Below are 19131 nucleotides of genomic sequence, written 5' to 3' on the forward strand. Positions count from 1 at the left end.
TGTTTTATAGAGAAGAGTATATACTGTAGTGGTCAAACACATATTCTCAGGTGTCAGACTACCTGAGTTTTTTCATCTTGGCTTTGCTAGTAAAAACAACTAGGTGGTCTCACTTAATCTTGTTGTTGTTTTTGTCCCATTTAAAAAATGGTGGTAATAATAACAATAATAATAATACATATTGTTTTTGCAAGGATTACATGAGATAATACATGAAAAACTTCAGTGGGTAGTTTTCAGTAAATGTTAATGTATTATTACTATTAGAATTGGAAGACAGTCAAGCTGCGGAGTCAGACAGGAGTTTGAATCCTGCTTCTGTCCCTTGCCCAGTTTCAGTTTATTCCGCTGTTAAATGAAGACACTAAAACCTGTTTCATGGGGTTGTAATGATGATGACATGTCTGCCATGGTATCGGCACATAGTAAATGATAGCTGTGATTACTGTTGTTTTTATTTTACGTTATATAAATAAGTTTAGCACTGGGCTTAGAGAATTCCATTGAGAAGTGGAATCCTGGATCTAAAGATCAACTGGAATCGTACTTGATCAGTATTGCATTCTGGTGCCGTAGCAGCCGTCTGCCCCTAGGCTACAGGGCACAGTTCTTTGGCAGTTCAGTACTGAATAGAGGCTCTCTAATGTTGAGGGATTTTCAGTGTAATCACAGCTGGGCATATTTTGTTAAGCTTCCAGCCTGGCAGTCTATTGGGCTCCCTGATAAATTCTATAGGCATATTTTACCTACCTTCTGGATCAGTGACTCAGTTATTGAACTAATTATCTTAAAAACCCCATAGAGAACAAAGCCCCCAAATATACTCATTTTCTACTTATTCTTGACTGAAAAGTAAAGTCATTCATAAGTTAGAAGGTAGAGAAAATGCAGTGCTTCTCTCTTGCTCACTCCACAGTAAGGCTTAATTCTAATAAAAACTGGGGATAATTATGTCATCATTAAAATGACAGATGTGGCTTTTAAAACAATCTTGCTGCTTAAGTTTGACTTTAGTTATTTCAACTACTTAAATGTTACTCAATCTTTTTAAAGTAATATATTTGGTTGATTTGGGTCTTTTCAGATTTTATTTATTGAAATAAAATAAGGTAATAGTCTATTAGGATAAAACTACCAACCAGATTATGTAATCACCCAATGTAGTGGTTCTCAAAGAGGGCAATTTTGCCCCCCATGCCCCTACCCCAGCCCCAGAACATATGGCTATATCTAGAGATATTTTTGTTGTGTGTATGTGTGTGTGTACGTACTACTGGCATCTATGGGTAGAAGATGCTGCTAAACATCCTACAATGCACTGGACAGTCTCCCAGAACAATGAATTTTCTAGTCCAAAATATTAATAGTGTCAAGACTGAAAAAACTTGAATTAATTTTGTAGCTGTTACAGCTCTTCACTTTCATTAGGTCCATTTGAGAATCCATTTGAGAATCTCATGGAAGTTTCTCCTCTTTGTTCAGAAAATTCATACACCCACACATTTTTATGTATAACCTAGGTGGAGGGTCTATAGAGCCTCTCTTCTAAATGTCTTCCATAGACTCTAAGTTGAGACTCTGCTTTTAGACATAGAAATTTTCACCACAATCTCAAGTTCATTACTAAAGTACAAAGATTATGTAACAGGCAGTGTATAGAATATGATGCTTTTTTTTTTTTTCCCCTAGTCTGAAATCCCCAACTGAACTGGGATTCAGGTTTGGGATTCGGTCTAACTCAAGTTTGTTGAACTTAAGTTTTTCCTCTCTAATAAGGGCTTGGGATATTTTCTCTAAACAATGGTGGTGTTATAAATACCAAGCTTTTGTCCAAGAATGTTAGGAATAGAGCAGAATAACTATACTTACCAATTTCCCCTCATTTCATTGTATTTTAACAAACATAATATGAACATAATAAAAGGTACAATTTGTCAACTACCTACTATGAGCCACACACCATTGGCTATTCAACATATGTCATTTCTAATCATTACAACAACCTTAAGAGATATTCCTGTATTGTAACTACTTAAGAAATGAGTAAACTGAGTTTCAAAGAGGTTAAATGAATTATTCCAGGTCTCATAACCTCTTTTTTTTGGATTCAAGTTCTCGACTATGTCAGTGCTTTTGTAGGAAGCCTTGATTATTTAAGATTCATTGTAGTAGAGTTACACACACATGCTGGCAATAAATATCAATTTGTTCACTGAAAGGTAAGCAGCAATAATGGGTATAGTAAAACTTGAGTAAGAATGTTAAAGAACATCTGTTGACCAATTGTTGGTTTTAATAGCTCATAAATGAAAGTGGAGTGGAGGCTATTAATGAAGAGGTTTCTCAATAAGAGGTGTTTGGCATTGCAGAATGGATTACTTGGCTTTTCCACATATGTGCTGTAAAGGTGAAGTAGAGGATACACTGAGAAAAGTGGAAAAACTGATTTAGGAAAACCCAAACAACCCAGACTCTGATTCTTCCTCTAGTGAGTTTGGAGAGGGAGCTAATTTCCTTGGGCACTCCCAGATTCAAACTATGCTGCTCCCCTAGGGCTCAGTCTTTATAAAGGAAGTCTGGAAACTAGTGTGGCCAAAGAGTGTTGGAGCAAGTCCACAGTCATTGCGGGGAAGCCTATTAGTTTGCCACTTGGGATTCATTTTTAAAAAAAATAAGATAAGTAGGGCATCATTCTGGAACTTAGTTTTTAACAGACGTAGTTTTCCAGAAGTGTAACAAGGCACACAATATATCGACAGAACTTAATGGTCTCAATTCAAGCACAGCCTAACCACCGAATTTAAATGAACTATGTTTTTCTTCTCTTTGTCTGGAGAAAGGCATTTTCTTAGCACTTCATTAAAAAAAGAGAGCAATGTTAAAAATCTTAAAAATCTGTTAAATATTTGTTGTGCAGACTTACTCCTCCAAGATCCAGCAAAAATATAACCTCCACGTGGAACCTTCCCTGACCTACATTCTCTTTTCTACATTCCCATTGTACTTTATATGCATGTCTATTCCAGCATTCTCACACTGCTCTTCTTCCCATCCTCAGTCTCATGGAGTAAGCACCTTAATGTGCTGAAATCTTAATCTAGCGCTTGGCACAAAATGTATACTCTTTATATATTTTCAAGTAAGTAAATGGGTGGGTGATGGCTAATTGTCCAGTTATGTATATAGAGGTAGTCAAATTCCAGAACACTCAAAAGGAATTAAAAAACAAAACACCCCCAGGGCCATCTCAGTGAGACCTTGATAGCAGGCCCAAATGAATTATTTCCCTCTTCCTATTATTACCACTCCTTCTTTGAGAATTTATCACGTGGAATCAGAGGACTCTGCTTACCATTTTTCCAATCATCATCACATATGGGCCCAAGTACTTGTTCACGCCGAAGATGTCTAATAGACGGATATACCAATAAATGATGTTCACACAATAGATGACCCTCCCATCACTCCTGAAGGGCTGGTCTTGGAGACGAAGGATCATTCCAACAGAGAACAGGAGGATGGCTATGAGGTCCGTGACATTCCAGTACTCCTGCAGCCATACCTTGACTTTCTGTAGCAACTTCCCTGGCTCTGACATCAGAATCTAAAAGGCAGGAAAGAGAGTGGGCTTGGTTAGGATTTTGGTCTATATTCTCAGCCCGGTTGGAAAGTGCCTGGCCTGTTAGTGGACATCAGTAGCTTGTCTTGTTTGTCTGTGTCTACTTGAATACGTGCATGCTATCACTGTATGACTGGGCAAAGCTTGGGCCATCCAGATGCAAATATTCCAGAGGCAGATATAAGTAATAAGTTTGATCTTTTCGGTTGTCTTACAATTCTAAGACATAAGTTAGGGTCTTCCTATAAAATTATTGATTCCTTATACCCTGTAAATCTCTTAAGTCCTCCCCATCTCAGTAAACAGCACCAGCATGCTGAGTGACTCAGACCACTATCTTGGGAGGGCTCCCTTAGTCTTCTCTCTCACACCCTGATTCTCCGCATTAACAGGTCAGGTCACCCCTATTTCCAAATCCAACCCAATCCAACCACTTCTCACCACCTCCACTGCTGCCACTCTATTCTAAGCCCCATCGCAGCTTCCAGAAGATTGCAACAGCCTCTGAATTGGTATCCCTGCTGCCATTGTTGCCTGCCCGGCTGCAGTCCATTCTCTGAGCAGCGCACAGAGTCTTAAAAAACTTAAGCCATGCTCAGTGTGGTGATTACACAGTTGTATGTGTAGGTGAAAACTCATCAAACTGTGCCTCATGAGCTGTTCATTTCCTTACAAGTAAATGATACCTTGATCTAAAAAGAGAGACTTGAGAGATATATGAACAAGAACAATGAAAACGAAAGCAAATTATGATAATTGAATGCTCCAATCGTCTGATGCTTTCATTACCAACAGGGAAAGATCCAAGCTCCTTACCATGGCCCGAGGCCCCATCATATTCTCTCTGGTCTGCTCTTAAGCATGACAAATCCATTCTACACTCAGGACATTTACACTTGTTCCTTCTGTTGGGCATTTTTCTTCTCCCAGATGTTTACATGTTTGGCTTCTCCTCGTTCTCAAGGTCTCAGCTCACATTTCTCCTTCTTAGGGAGACCTTCCTTGAGAACCCTACCTGCAATGATCTCCACAGCCCCAAGTCACTTTCCAATATATTACCCTATTTTATTGTTTGGAGAGTTTATCACTATATGAAATTAACTTCTGTATGCATGTATAGTATGTGTGTGTCTATGTGTCTGTTTCTTTATCGATTCATCCATCATCTCTCTCCTTTAGACTGTAAGCCCTGAGCAGTTCTCCAGTCCCTTAACTGCTGGGTGGAGCTCCAACTTAGCTTAAACCTACGGGGGCCCTTTTGCTTACACACACTCTATGAAACGCGCAGTTACATAGCAGGAGTTGCGACCCATCCTGTACCACAGCCTGCCCTAGGATATGAGGAGCCAGGGAAGCCAGCCTACTGGGGTTTTGTAGCAGGGCTACTTGAAGGAGTCATTTGTGTTTACCTCTGAGACTTCCATCTCTTTGCACTATGACCGACCCCTTTCCCAACTCAGAACGTCTCAAAGGAGAGAGAAAAGACTGGGGACAGTTCTAATCTGCAGCTACGTATTTGAATTGGCATATGCCCCTTAAGGGCTTAATCTGTCCTGAAATAATAAGGAAGGGAGGCCTTAGTAAGTCAGGATGAGGGCTTGGAAGGCTAAGCAAGATACCAGGAGCCACCTGGTATCCTCATTCCTAAACCAAGGCTTCTTAACAGTTTGCATGCCTCAGAATCACCTGGAGGGCCAGTGAACCACAGGTGGCCAGGCCCTGTCCCCGGAGTTTCTGCTTCAGTTTGCCTGGTGCAAGACTTGAGGATTTACATTTCTAACAAACCCTCAGGTCAAGCTGGTGACCACAGATTGAGAACCACTGCCCCCCTCCAACAGGAAGTCCTGCAGCTGCTGTCCTAGCAGCTTCTCACCCACAGCTCCAGCCTAAGTAGGAAAAAATCATTGTGAGCACGTGTGGGGGCAAGGGGCGGGTGCCTTGGAGTTTCTCCCACCCTCTGCCCACACTTTCCTGAAACTGTTCAACACAGAGGTTTATAGTCTAGATTTTTAAATAGTGAAAATATTCTTGTGACATCTCAATATAAAAAAAAAGTTACAAGCTAACTGGCTGGAGGAGAAGCTGGAATGAAAGTCGAGCCCCCGCTGTCCCCCCTTTCACTTTTCCAGCTGGCTTTGAGACCCCTCTCAGAACCCGGGGGCTCTGAGGAGCTTCACAGTTTGGAACCCACTGCGTGAGTGAAAAGAATGGTGGGTGTAGGGGGGGACCAGTCAGGTTTAAGGCCTAGTTCCCCTTTCTAGCTGTGGGATGCAGAAAAATAGCTCCAACCCTGAGTCTTAGTTCCCATGTCAGTAATGTGGGGATGTCATAACCATTTACCTCATAGTCGTGGGGAGGACCCAAGTGAGACAATGTCTACCAGCGCACGCTGTAAACAGTTCCATGCTATTAAGGGATTACGGTGGCTTGTTTTGGTGACTACACTCAGAAGTATGTGGCTCTGGGAATGGGAGGGCAGCTTGTGAAATCACAAAATCTTTTGTATCCCTCCTCAGAAGCCTACAACCTTTTCCATGTTTCCAGGGCCTTGTGTCTGCGATTTTGAGGGCCTGCGTGCTGACTATGTGGAGGCACAAGGTGGGACCTGCAAGGTCTTCGCTCCCTTGGCAGTGGGCATTTCTTTAACGGGTTCAGGGCCATGGGGTGGGGGTGGGGGCTGGGGCTGGGGCTGAGGGAGCTGCCTCAGGCTGGAGAGGGAAAGGTCAGACACTGACGTGGTCGGTGCCTCCCTCCTCGCTGCTTCCTCCCTCCAAGCAAGGACTCTTCCGCTGACTCGCTGACTCCCCGCTGACCCCAGCTCCAGGCCCTCTCTGCTATTACATGCCACCTCAGGAGAAATGGATATCCAGGCCTTGAGGTTCCTGGCAGCCCGCCTGCTTGGCAGCCTCTTCCAGAACAGTCTGTGGAGTACAGACTGCTCCCTGTCTTCTTCCAGTCTCGTCCCTGGAGAGAGTCCAATCTCCCTGCTCAAGTCTTTCCCTTTTCTGCTTATCACAGGGAAGGAATATGCATCTGGGCACTAAATCACAGGAGTGCAAGCTGCCACTTAGCAGGAGCAGGCCTCGGTCCTCAGAGAGCTGCGCAAAGACCAGAACAAATTTATGGCTGTTTTCAGCTTACAAATGGGAACTCCACACACTGGCCAGGAAGTAGAGGCACTATGTACTGGTCAGAATAAGGGAAGAGGCAAGGCATTTTTTTCACTTAAAATCTAGTCCCTTATAAAATGGGAGTAGTGTATTGACAACTCTGAGGATGGGGGCATGCTGGTTAGAATTTAAATATCCCCAAAGCAGTATAAAAACCCAAGAGAAGGGCCGGAAATATGTATATGAGGTTTTTTTAAATGTTCTCATTAGGAAGGTGTCTAATAGATACTGCATCTTTCTTTCTACCGGAGAACATTCTAGAGCTAAAACCTAAGATAGTAAGGGCCTTTGAATCTGTTTTAGTGATGACGACAAGGGTGAATTTGTGGATTTACAGGAATCCCTTTTTCCGTGGAACCCTATTTATTTCCCCACTCACTGTAGTATAGGGAATAGGGTTGTTCAGGAGCTCTAGAGGGTGCAGTAGACTTGACAGGTAGAAATTCTTCCAGAAAAGGCCTCTCCTGCAGACTGTAGTTTCTGGGGGAAATGCAGAGGAATTGTCATGCAGTACAAGCCTGCCTTCCCTATGGGTTTGGGAATGGGAGCTTGGGGAGCATTGAGCAGGGTTGCAGAGCCCTCTGGTGGACTGCTGCTTGACTACATGCATTTTAGTGGTTCTGAATCTGATGGCCTCTGAGGCTAGCTTTGACTTCAGCTGTCATATGGGGGTGGTGTTATGACTCCTTTTACTCCATGCGGGTGGGGCAGGGGGAGAAGAGAGGGACCTACACCCTCAATTTGAAGGATGACAAATATGCTCAATTCACTCCGATGAGGCCCAGGGTTACTGGAAAGGCTGGTGCCCAGAAAGTGCATAATAAATATTGAGAAGGAATAACCCAGAGAATAAGCTAACCTCCTAGAGCTGCTGAAACGCTCTTGGAGAACCACAGGTATTGGTGGACCCTGTCCAAAGAGACCTAGAGTGAGAGGTTTGTGGTGGGAGTTAACAGTGGAAAAATTTAAAGGTTAAAAAAAAGATTAAAAAGTGGAAAAATGTAAAAAGTCATGTTTATAGGGAGTAAAAAGTTGTAAACAGCCTTGAAAACAACTCAAGGGTTTCTTGAGGCAAGAGCTATGCCAGCAGAAAATGAACTAAATCCTAAGTGCTCATGGAGTGACAACCTTGTAAACACACCCTGAGGCCTCCCCAGGTTTGTCAGCAGCCCTCAAAACCAGGCCCACGTTTCTGTGGCCACATCAGAAAACATGTTCTGGATTCATCTGGATCTCGAGCGTGCCCCTCTCCCCTACAGGCACAGATGTAACTAACCACTGTCTGTCTCCCCAGTTCTCACTTATGAAAGTGATTACCTCTCTCATCTTTTCTATTCCCAGGGTGAAAATGTAGGAAATGACGATCCATTCCTGGGTGGAAGGCCAGCGCTCCATCTTCACTAACACGATGTAGTTGAAGAGCATCAGGTATCCGATGTACGCCAGCTGTAAGGAAACACAATACAGTGTTCTGGCTGCAGGGCCCGGGAGCCCTGCCCTTGGGCAAGGCCACCTCACGGCAGGACAAAAACAAGGTCAGCAAGCGCAACTCGGATCTCATGACGGAATGAACTTCAAAGCTCTAAACTATCAGAAGGATATAAAAAGACTGTGATATTTGACATAATTGGATATGCAATTTCAACTCTTGCATTTGTCTCTGTGTCACGATGCATCATTCTCCTTTGCGATTACCCCGTTTCTCGTGTCTTCCTGGCTAAAAAGGGAGCCTCTTCTCTCAGGGGCTGCTCTTGCTCATGCATGAGCCTCAGGTTCCCGAACTAGGGCAGCACAGTGGATTTCTGCCTAATGAACACCAGGTGGATTAAGTGTCAGTAAGAAGGAAAAGAAGACATTTGCTATACTTGTAAATTGGTCAAACCAACATAAAAATAGCCTGGACTTTATCTAGAAGCCCAACTTTAATTCTCTCCTGAGTTACTGTCTTTTTTTTTCCTTCCATACCTTAATATGCTTGGCCTGACAGTGTCCTGGCAGCATTTTACCTGTTTCCTATTGCACCACCTTCCTGCCCTATTCCAGTTGGAATATTCCTTCCTGGTTTCTGCTTCTTTGAAACAAAACAAGAGAAGACAAAGGAGTTTATAGAAAGAAATGGCTGACTGTGTGGCCATTCTGTGTGGCCCACTGGAGTGGGGTTCAATCCTCATAAGGCTCTAGCCCCAGAGGCTGAACCCCGTTGGGACTGGCTGAATGGCAGGGTGTACCTGGAAAACTCAGGGTTCAGGTTTGGTGATGTCACTGGAGGATTCAGTTATGTCTAGATGAGTGGAGTGTAGGAGGGTTGGTGAGGTTCTTGCATAAGGGGCCAAGGAGCCTCTGGAGGAAAAACTCAGCTAGGGGAAATGGCACATGAGTTAAACCTTTCCTAGGCAATGCTTCAGGTTGAGCAAGGCACCTGCTGGCTTTAGGGGCTTCAGGGGCTGTGAATAGAAAGTACAAGTGAGCTTATTCAAATCTTCTGCACTCTTTGGAGCCTACATAGCAAATAGGACACAGTGTGGGCAAAGGATTAAGGCCTTGAGGATTCTGGAGATTCAGTGTGACTCTGGAGCCCTGGGGGAAGCTTAGAAGGTGGAGAAAGAGGCAGTGTGGCTTCGAGATACAAACAGAAACTGGCAGCCTACAGAGCTAGAAAAATGCTACTCTCTCTACTAGTGGGATTGCTCTCCCCGCTTCTCCCCTCCCTCCCTCCCTCCCTCCCTCCCTCCCTCCCTCCCTCCCTCCCTCCCTCCCTCCCTCCCTCCCTCCCTTCCTTCCTTCCTTCCTTCCTTCCTTCCTTCCTTCCTTCCTTCCTTCCTTCCTTCCTTCCTTCCTTCCTTCCTTCCTTCCTTCCTTCCTTCCTTCCTCTCCTTTCTCTCTCTCTCTCTTTCTTCTGTAAACACAAAGGTATTTTCTGAGACCCTATTATCTGACACATTCATAGACACAACCATATAATTTCTCACCTCTTAAAGGGTGAACATTTAGGTCAGAGTTCCATGAGATCAGACATGGAAGCAGGAGAGCAGTTTTGTAGATGCAGGAGGGCCTGCAGGACTCATTCTCCGCCTGGGACACTTGTTCCTGCACACCCACCCCCTCAGGGACTGTCGTTTTAATCCATACCTAAGTTCCTACCCCTCCCCTTCAGGATCATTAGCACATTGTGAAAACCTCACCTGAAAAGAGTCTGCCTGAAATCATGTAGGATGCTGTTTAAAATGGCATTTGGTTCATCTGGTTCCTGTTTACCATTACACACTGGCACCCACTCTCTAGTCCCTGTGCATATGGCATTTTACAAAACACAAAGAAAGGACTTCAGTGGTTAAACCCTAAAATATACTCTCAGCCTCCTTCTGACCTGAAATCCTTCCCCCTTTCTGGTTGCTTCCTTCTCCTTGTTGGACACTGTTGCTTCTCGGTGAAATGAATCTTGTTGACTGCCCTGGTTTTTATCATTTTACCCAGTTCATTGCAAAACATTAGCTTCTCTTGTCACATGTAGGCCCGGTGACACACAAATTCTTTCAGAACCTCTGCTTTTAGTCCTTTAAGTACTAAAAGGCATATGATTGGAGATATTTCGGGTTCAGTTCCAGACCACTGCAGTAAAGCGAGGATCACAAGAAAGCTCGCGGTGATCTTTTTGCTGGGGGAGGGTCTTGCCTTCAATTTGTAAAAGACAGCGTCTGTGGAGCACATGGAAGGTGTGTGTGTAGCTCCTCCCACCCGCCTCTGTCCTCTGAACACGGGCTTACTGTATTTGGTGGAAGGAATGGTGTTTGGGGAAAGGAATGTAGACACAGAAGTCCATAAAACTTGGATTTAAATCCTATCTCAAGTGTCATTTTGGGTATTTCATTCACCTGCTTGACCTCCATTCTGGGAAATGGAGATGATTGCTCCTGACCTTATAGAGCTTTTGAAAGGATTGGGGTGTTTGTGAGAGGGGTGTGTATTTATCTCCCAAAAGAGTGTAGAGGCCCAATGAATGGTGGCTAACATCCACACATAGGGCTTTAAACGTTTACACGGCACAACAGAGGAGCGGCCGCTGTGCTGGAAGCAACCTGTCCTAGAACTTGCCGACATTCATGGGGCAGACTGCAGATGACCTTAACATGATGTACACTATCGGGGTGTGTGTGTGTGTGTGTGTGTGTGTGTGTATTCACACACATATTCTGTGAGCTTTAACAAGATGGATGTAGAATGTCAAAGAGTTGAAAAGAAATATAACCTTATTAAATATATTCTTATTTAAGCAAGTGGGAACCATATAAGAATTTGTATTTCATATACTTATACATTTGTTTTATAAAATTCCCATTAACCAAGATGCATGACTCCTAAACTATGAAATGCAAGCACCAAAGCCTGCTGCAGGTGTCTGTGGATCCCTGGAGGGGCTGTGCCATTCCTCACCTCCTTTTCCTATGGGACCTAGAGAGTGGAGAGGCCACATGGTGTTAGCAGCTGAAGGAATCCGTCCCTGCTGACCAGAGCCCTGCCCTGCCCTCCGACCTGGCACCACTTCCCACCTTGAATTTGCATCTTCTCCAGCTGGGTACTTGAAACAGCCTCTGATCCCAAACATGGCCTATGAGCCACTTGGATCCCTCCCTCCTTTCCTCTTGGAACAGAGGAGGACCCAACCTGCTCCTCCTGAAACTTGCTATGATATAGAGGTGAGATTATGTGCAAATGAGGTATGTCCCCCTTTCAGAACCTCGCGAGTACAGAGGTGATACTTTTGGAAATAAGAGTGGGAAACACTCTTACAGAACAGAACACAACCAAAAGCAAATGGTACCTTTGACCTAAAGCTGACTTTTTTGGTGGAGCATCTCTGGAGATTTAAAAGGTTGGCCCTCCTCACCTCCATTTAGTTCCTTGAGGTTGGGCTTTGTCAATACATAAATATGGATTTCTGAAAATTGTGTAAACACAATAGAATAGGACTGGAGCGTCCAGCCTGATGGGTTTCCTGAGGCTAATCCAGTCAGCCACGCAGAAGGGAGTGGATACATGCACCCCACTTCTCAAAGAGGTGGCTTCACCACCTGCCACCTGTGATACAAGGAAAGCAGTGAGTCCCAAGCTTCCTGGACCACAAGACTCACCTGGGAAACTTGCTAAACACACAGCTTCTCAGGCTCCTCTCCCTGGACACTTGATTTAGTGGGTCTGTGATGGGGCCCGGAATTTGCATTTCCAACAGAACCCCTTATCATTAAGGAAGTTTTGCGACCACTGGGCTAAAGACTCAGCCCTCCTTCTGGGGTAGTGGTTGTCAGTTTTGGCTGCTCATGACAACTGCTGGGAGCTTTGAAATATCCTGATGCCCAGGCTGTGCCCCAGACCACTGATGTCAGAATTTCATCAAAGTGTAGCCAGGGCTGAGAGCCACTGGCCAGGGCATTTGTGATTTAAAAACCTTCTTGGCTAACAACTTGCCTCAGCTGAAAAAATGGGGACTAGAGTAATCAAGGAAATAAAAGGAACACAGGTCAAGAAAAAAAGAGAAATGCCTTGGAAGGATAAGAGAAGTGAGTACTTTCCACAAAGGTGATGGATAATTCTCCTACGGGCTTCTTTTCTGCTCTCAGACAGGAGCCTGCAAATGTTTTTTGTAAAGGGCCAGATTGTTAATTTTTAAGGCTTTGTTGGCCTGATGGACTCTAATGCAAGTAACCCATTCAATAGATGTAGCCTAAAATCAGCCAGAGTATAGGTGAATGAATGAATCTGGCTGTGTTCTAATAAAACTTTATTTATGGACACTACAATGTAAATTTTATATAATTTTTTTTGTGTCACAAAGTATTCATCCTTTGATTTTATTTCAACTCTTTAAAAATGTAAATCTATTCTTAGCTCACAGGCCGTGAGAAGAAGCAGTGGCTGGATTGGGCCCGTGGGTCCTAGTTCACCAAGCCCTATTCTAGGTGAGACACTGGGCAGCCCTAGTATGAGAGGAAGGACAGACCTGAGTGTCAAAAGGAGTAAAAATGTTATCTTGATTAAACTGTTAGATTAGGGAAAGCTTATATAAATACCCAGAACAGTGCCTCATAATAGGTGTTCAATAAATGCTATTTTATTGTTGTTGAGGGGATGGATGAATGAAACACTAACCATTGCTCTCCAATGGAACGGGCCTAGGAAGAATGACGTGTGTTTAGGGTGTGCTTTCAGGTACTGTTCTTAGTGCTTTACACGTTTCAACACAACCAACCTTCACTAAGTCTTATGCAGTAGGTACTGTTATTACCCCCCTCTGAAGAAAACTGGGGACAGAGAGCTAACGTCACATGCTTGAAGTCACAAGTTACTTCACTAAGAGGCCCAGACAGGAGTTCTACTCAGGCTGTGTGACTCCAAGGTCTATGCTTGTCCCTACTAAGTCGTTTCCTGCAAGGTAAAAAATAATATTTACCTGCATAAGACCTACGAATAGAAATAATGTTTGCATGCCTCCATTATTCTTTTTTGAGAGAGAATTTTTTAACGTTTATAAATTTAAATTGTATTTCACTAAAAAAAAAATTCTAATCTTTATATTTTGATAAGATCTCGTCCTCTCTCAAGACCATACTTTAAAGCAGTGGTTTTCAACTGGTGGCAACTTTACCCCGTAAGGGGATATTTGGCAATGTGTGGGGCATTTGGGTTGTCATAATTGGGGCATGAAGAGTGCTACCAGCATCCAGTGGACAGAGGTCAGGGTGCTGCTCAATGTGCTCCTACAAAGCACAGGACAGCCCCCCTAACCAAGCATTACTCTGCCCCAGATGTCAACAGTGCTGAGAAAGCCTTGTCTAAAGCCAGCATTCCGTGTCAGCATACAGGACCACGCACAAAGCACCTCACCTGGCCATCTGAGTCACCGCGGCCTCAGACTCAGGTTATCGTGTTGCTGATTCAGTGACTGGCATGTAGCTGGTTGTGAGAAAGGGAAAAAATACAGACTCACTCTCCTTCGTCCCCTGCTTCATCTGGCACAGTCCACTGTGGCCCGAGAGAAGCAGAGGGGCCTGGGCCATAGCTCGCCTTAAAATATTACTGAAAAGTTGAAGTAGAAACCCAACAGTTGAGCCATTTCTACCACATCAGGAGGCTATTTCAGGGATGATCTTTCATCATGTGGGCAGAAAATGTTTGCAGGGTGTGCTCAGCGAACGGTGTTTGCCGTGATTGCAGTTTGCTTTAGTAGTTTTTGCTGCTTTGTTTGCATGTTAACTGGGTCAGAGCAAGAAAGGGTTGTTCGATGACACTATCAGATTGGGAATGATGACACTAACGCTACCCATCTCCAGGGGTGCTCCTGCCAACACCCTGCTCAGCACGTACCCACCGATGTCCCCCCAAACCCAGCACTGGCATCTGAAACGGGCAACCTGAAGCCCTGGCCGGGTAGCTCAGTTGGTTAGAGCACTGTCCTGATACACCCAGGCCTGATCCCCGGTCAGGGCACATACAAGAATCAACCAGTGAATGCATAAATAAGTGGAACAACAAAAGTGGATGATTTCCTTCCTTCCTTCCTTCCTTCCTTCCTTCCTTCCTTCCTTCCTTCCTTCCTTCCTTCCTTCCTTCCTTCCTTCCTTCCTTCCTCCCTCCCTCCCTCCCTCCCTCCCTCCCTCCCTCCCTCCTTCCCTCCCTCTCTCTCTCTCTCTCAAATCAATAATAAAAAACAAAACCAGACCAAAACAGGAACTCTGATCCGGCGCTCATCCATCTAGAGCACGGAAGTGCTTTAGAAAATGACATCTACTTTCCTGCTAGACTAGACTCATCCGATCTCACCTCTATTTCTGCTAGTTCTCACTTTCACTCTTTATTTTCTGCAAGGAGCAGAAACGTAGAGGCGATGGAAGCTTCCTCACAAGCTCCACGCGTCTTTCAAAGCTGCTCGAAACAGCAAGGTCGCCACAGCGCTTGTTGCTGCCGAGTGGCCCACGGGTACTGACCCCCAGAGGAGCGGCCCGGGCACGAGCTCTCCGTGCCCCCGGGGGGAGAAGGGGAGACACTGACCGTGTAGAACCAGAACTTCACGATGGGGGCGTTGTAGAACTCATAGATCTTCCTGCCCAGGGGCACCAGCCGCTGCCGGCTCTGCACCTCCTCCTCCTCCTTCTTCCTCGAGGACTCTCCGTTGCTCCGGCCCAGCATCGCCTGTGGAGAAAGGGAGTTAACAGGGTCAGGGCCGCTCGGGGCTTGGGGCTCCCTGTGCGCACTGAGGGGAACCTGCTCCTGGAGCCTGAGGCTTTGCCCTTGGCCCCAGGGTGAGGGGCTGTGCGTTTGCATCGTGCATGGAGCCTGTGCGCCTCCGGGGTGGAAGCCCTAGGGATGCGTCTGGACCATGCTCGCCTCTTCCACCCCGGGGCCCCTGGAAGATGTGGGTGATGGAGGTGCCTAGAATTCTGAGAGGGAGGAAGAGTGTTGCCCGGAGAGGTCATCAGTCTGGCTTTTCTCCCAACCCCGCTCTCCCCACATATATCATGAAGCAGGCAGATCTGGGTTCAAATCGTGTCTTCGCTCATGCTGATGACTCTCATGTGAAAGGTAAACCGGGCCACTAATACCTGATTTATCCAAAGGTTATGCGTATTCAAGAGGTTAGTTATTGGAGTGCCTGGAGCTTGGATAGGTTAGAAACATCTCCCCAACCTTTTGGCATATGCCTTGGTTCCCTGATTTCAAACACTATAGAATCCAAACTACTGCCGGTGTTAGTTTCATGGCAATTCCCCGGCACACTGCCTTCCTCTGCATGGCAGAGCCAACCAGGTGAGACCAGAGGTCAGGCACGACGACCTGGAGAGGCCCTCATCTCAAGCTGCTGGAGATTTCCTTAAGGACGTAATTATTTCCTTCTCATTCATGACAATAGTGGCAGCAGCAACAACAACAATGGTTAAACATTGCAGAAAAGGCAGAAGTTGAAAAAAACAGACACATGACTGTCTGGATAGTGAGTGACAGGGTCCCCCAAAGATGGCTAAGATCCTAAGGAGAAGAGTTCCCGGCTTTGGGTGACTCAGAAGGAAGATCGAGTCCTAACTTGGACACTTAGAATTCATGGCACCTGGACAAGCCTTTTAACCTCTCTGAGACTTAGTCCCTTTGTCTGTAGAATGAGGGTAATACTAGTACCCACTATAGGGGTGGTCTACAATCAGCAAGCATCTGGTACTTAATAAGTGCTCAGTAAGTATTAGCCAGTCTTTAAAATGACCTGAGACTTTCTCAAATACTGTTGACTGAGATGATGTAGAGTTGGTATCTCTCACCAGAAAAAAAAAAGTATGTTATTAGGAGTCTATTACAGCATAATTTCTTGGCTTCAATTCTTTCACTATCATTCTAAGACAAGGTTAGTTCTACAGTGCTTGGAAAATAAAATTTTCATTAAATATTGGAACAGGATAAAACCTTTCAACTTCTTAGAGACTGGAAAAGATTTAGGGCAAGAAAAAGCACTGGGAAAACAGGTTTGGAATTGAGACATCTAATTATAGAAGGAATTTCAGGTTATCTTGAAGTTGAGAACACAGACAACCACTAGACAGTTCTGGTTTCAAACCACCTTACATAAAATACAAAATATTAGTTTCATCTGTTTTTGTCATTATCTCAAATATCCACTTCACTCACATATGTAATGATCAGAAATGATTTACCTATAACCAACGTGATTTTTGGAGAAGGTAACTTTCGTTCCTTTATGGACCCTTTGGCTAGAAAAGTACCTTGAGTTAATGAATAGGTAACATTCTATACTGTGGCCTATTTAGGCACTGATTTAGGTCAGTAAGTAGAATCAATGTTTGTGATAGATATAGCAAATTACAAAGCAATAGAGTTCCATAAATATGGATCACTGGCTCCAAGAAACTCTGAAGTTACATATTTGTCCCTCTATAATTTATAATTTATGTAACATAGACACAATTATCCTCCTTCTGGTTGCTTATTTATATGCTCAACAATACAATGCTATTTGGGGACACAGTGAGATAAGAGTAAAGGCAGTTTGGAGGGTTTAGGCATTTTGGAGAGTGGCATCTTCAGGTAACCTCTAGGGACAGTGGCTTTCCCAACAGAGTCATAACAATGTCCTGGGTCTATAGACATGTTGGGACTTTATTAGGCAAAATGCAAGACATCTATCTATCTGGCAATGCAGGTTAAACAAAAACAAAAATACAACAACCTGTTTTGCTTTTATTATTCAGATATATTCTAAATTGAATGCATTTTTAAATGGCTTGTTCTTTCATAGGTTTAAGTAAAGTATTACTTTTTTTTAAAAAAATATATTGTTTTGAGAGGGGGGGGGATATCAATTTGTTGTTCCACTTATTTATGTGTTCATTAGTTGATTCTTGTACGTGCCCTGACTGGGGAAATTGAACCCACAACCTTGGTGTATTCAGGTGATGCTCTAACCAACTGAGCTACCCAGCCAGGACCTAAGTAAAGCATTGTTGATATTTTATTAATTCCAGCCTAAGCAGCTTAATTTGCTGATGTTGTTGATTCTTTCCCCTGTAGCCAAACATTTCCTTTGCCTACATCCCTTAAAGCAGAATGTAACATGGTCAAATACATACAAAATTGCACAATATAAATTTGAAAAATCTTTGCTGCCTGAACACAGATGTGAAGTTTGAGTAGGATTCTTTGAGGTGAACTAAGCCATTAAATGCTACTAAATTTAGCAAACCAAGGCTGATATTTCATGTACAGTTTTGGAAGGGCCAAGGGAAATTGTCCCATTCCAAGAGAGAAAATACTGGTTTTACATGGAAGCTCAAATATTAATCCTATAAAAAGAGCAGAGGTGTCAACAAGCTGCATTCTCCCATCCTGTCCAGGATGAGCTAATACCAGAGTCTGAGTAGTGACAATATTTATCATTAGGGTTAAAGGAAGCTTTACCTTAAAGGCAACAGCCGTCCAACCCTGACTTTGCCAGCCCACAAGTCCCTTCCTTCCTTTCCTTCTCAGGTTCCCAAAGCTCTAGACTGAGATGGAGAAGTAAGCTGCCTTCTGTTTTCTTCCTTGAGACCCAACCAGAAAGAATACTGCCTTCAGCCTCTGCCTACCTTCCTAAAGTCCTTCCCTGAGTCTTCCTAGGAAGTACACCAATGTCAAGGCCATGTCATACCTGACATAGGAGTCCCATGCATCACTTTTGGACTTTCTCTGACAGATGGTGGACCAAACCAGCTGAGTGCCTACATTTGAGACCAGGAAAAAAATCTTAGCCTCCCTTAGCCTATCAGCTAAAAGCAGGGCCAATGCAATCTCTATGCCTGAGTTCTCATGCCAGCTTTACAACTAGTTAGCTGGGTAACCTTGGGCAATTTAACCTCTCTGAGTCTCAGCCTCTTCATCTGTAAAATGGGATAAATAATAGTACTTACCTGTGGGATTCTTGTGAGGGTTCCATGAGTAAGTGCATGTGCAGCATTTAGCACTGTTAGAACAATATTAGCAAATATTTATCACGTGCTAGATACCAGGTTACATAGTTTACATGTACGCTTGTTATGTAGTTTACATGCACCTGTAAGCTATTATTATTCCTGTGTTAGAGGTTAAGAAACTGTGCCTGTGGTTCCACAGTGAGCAGGTGATGGGGCAGGATTCTGGGTCTGGGGCACACACTCTTCAGCCCTCTGCTGAAGTCGTCAATAAAGATGTAGTACTACTACAGTGCTTCTGCTAATAATCAAAATATTTCCTATTCTTGAAGGGCTCCAGAGGCCAAAACTATGGTAAGATCTTCAGGGAAGACAGTCACCCTTTTCATAGAGGGAAGTAGACTTCATCAATTTTTATAAATTGAAACGGAAAGCAAACATTGGCTTTAAATTCAATTGGTCAAAAGCTGTGAATGATTCATCAATCAAAAGAGTGTCCAGATGCATATACCCTGCTACAGGTGGGGCTGAAGTTGTACCTGAAAATAGATCTTTAGAAAAGGCCCACTGGAAAGAAATATTGTTTATTTGGAGGAAAAATAATTCACAGAGTAGTTCTACTAAGATAATAGTGCAAAGGCCTTTTGTCACCTGAGCAAAACCAATTTTTGTTTTCTGTCCTTACAGCTTCTCTGGGTCATCACAGTCATTGGTCAGAGTGCTGGGGGACGGGGGGATATCAAGGAGGTCCTGTGGAGTGTTGCTTGATGTCTCCAAAGCTATGAAGCCTTGTTTGTTCCTTTAACAGCATGTGATATTTTTAGACCTTGGATATAATCCAGTGGCAGTCACGCTGCTCAGGCGGGGGTTGCGGGAAGCTGTCCCATGCCCAGCTGGCCCA

General features: G+C 44.1%; 1 protein-coding gene across 16 annotated transcripts in view; it reads right to left on the reverse strand.

Moving 5' to 3' along the window:
• Positions 1-19131, reverse strand: part of TRPM3 (transient receptor potential cation channel subfamily M member 3) — a 656939-nt gene that overhangs the window by 51707 nt on the left and 586101 nt on the right. For all 16 annotated transcript variants that reach the window (XM_087823176.1, XM_087823170.1, XM_087823177.1 and 13 more), the window contains 3 exons: positions 14833-14973; positions 8107-8235; positions 3353-3604 (listed from right to left, as the gene is read on the reverse strand). In XM_087823176.1, the coding sequence (XP_087679302.1) occupies positions 3353-3604; positions 8107-8235; positions 14833-14973 (522 nt within the window). The remainder of the gene's footprint in view (positions 1-3352; positions 3605-8106; positions 8236-14832; positions 14974-19131) is intronic.

The sequence above is a fragment of the Miniopterus natalensis genome, chromosome 12 (genome assembly GCF_054644295.1).
Source record: "Miniopterus natalensis isolate mMinNat1 chromosome 12, mMinNat1.hap1, whole genome shotgun sequence".
NCBI classification, from domain to species: domain Eukaryota; kingdom Metazoa; phylum Chordata; class Mammalia; order Chiroptera; family Miniopteridae; genus Miniopterus; species Miniopterus natalensis.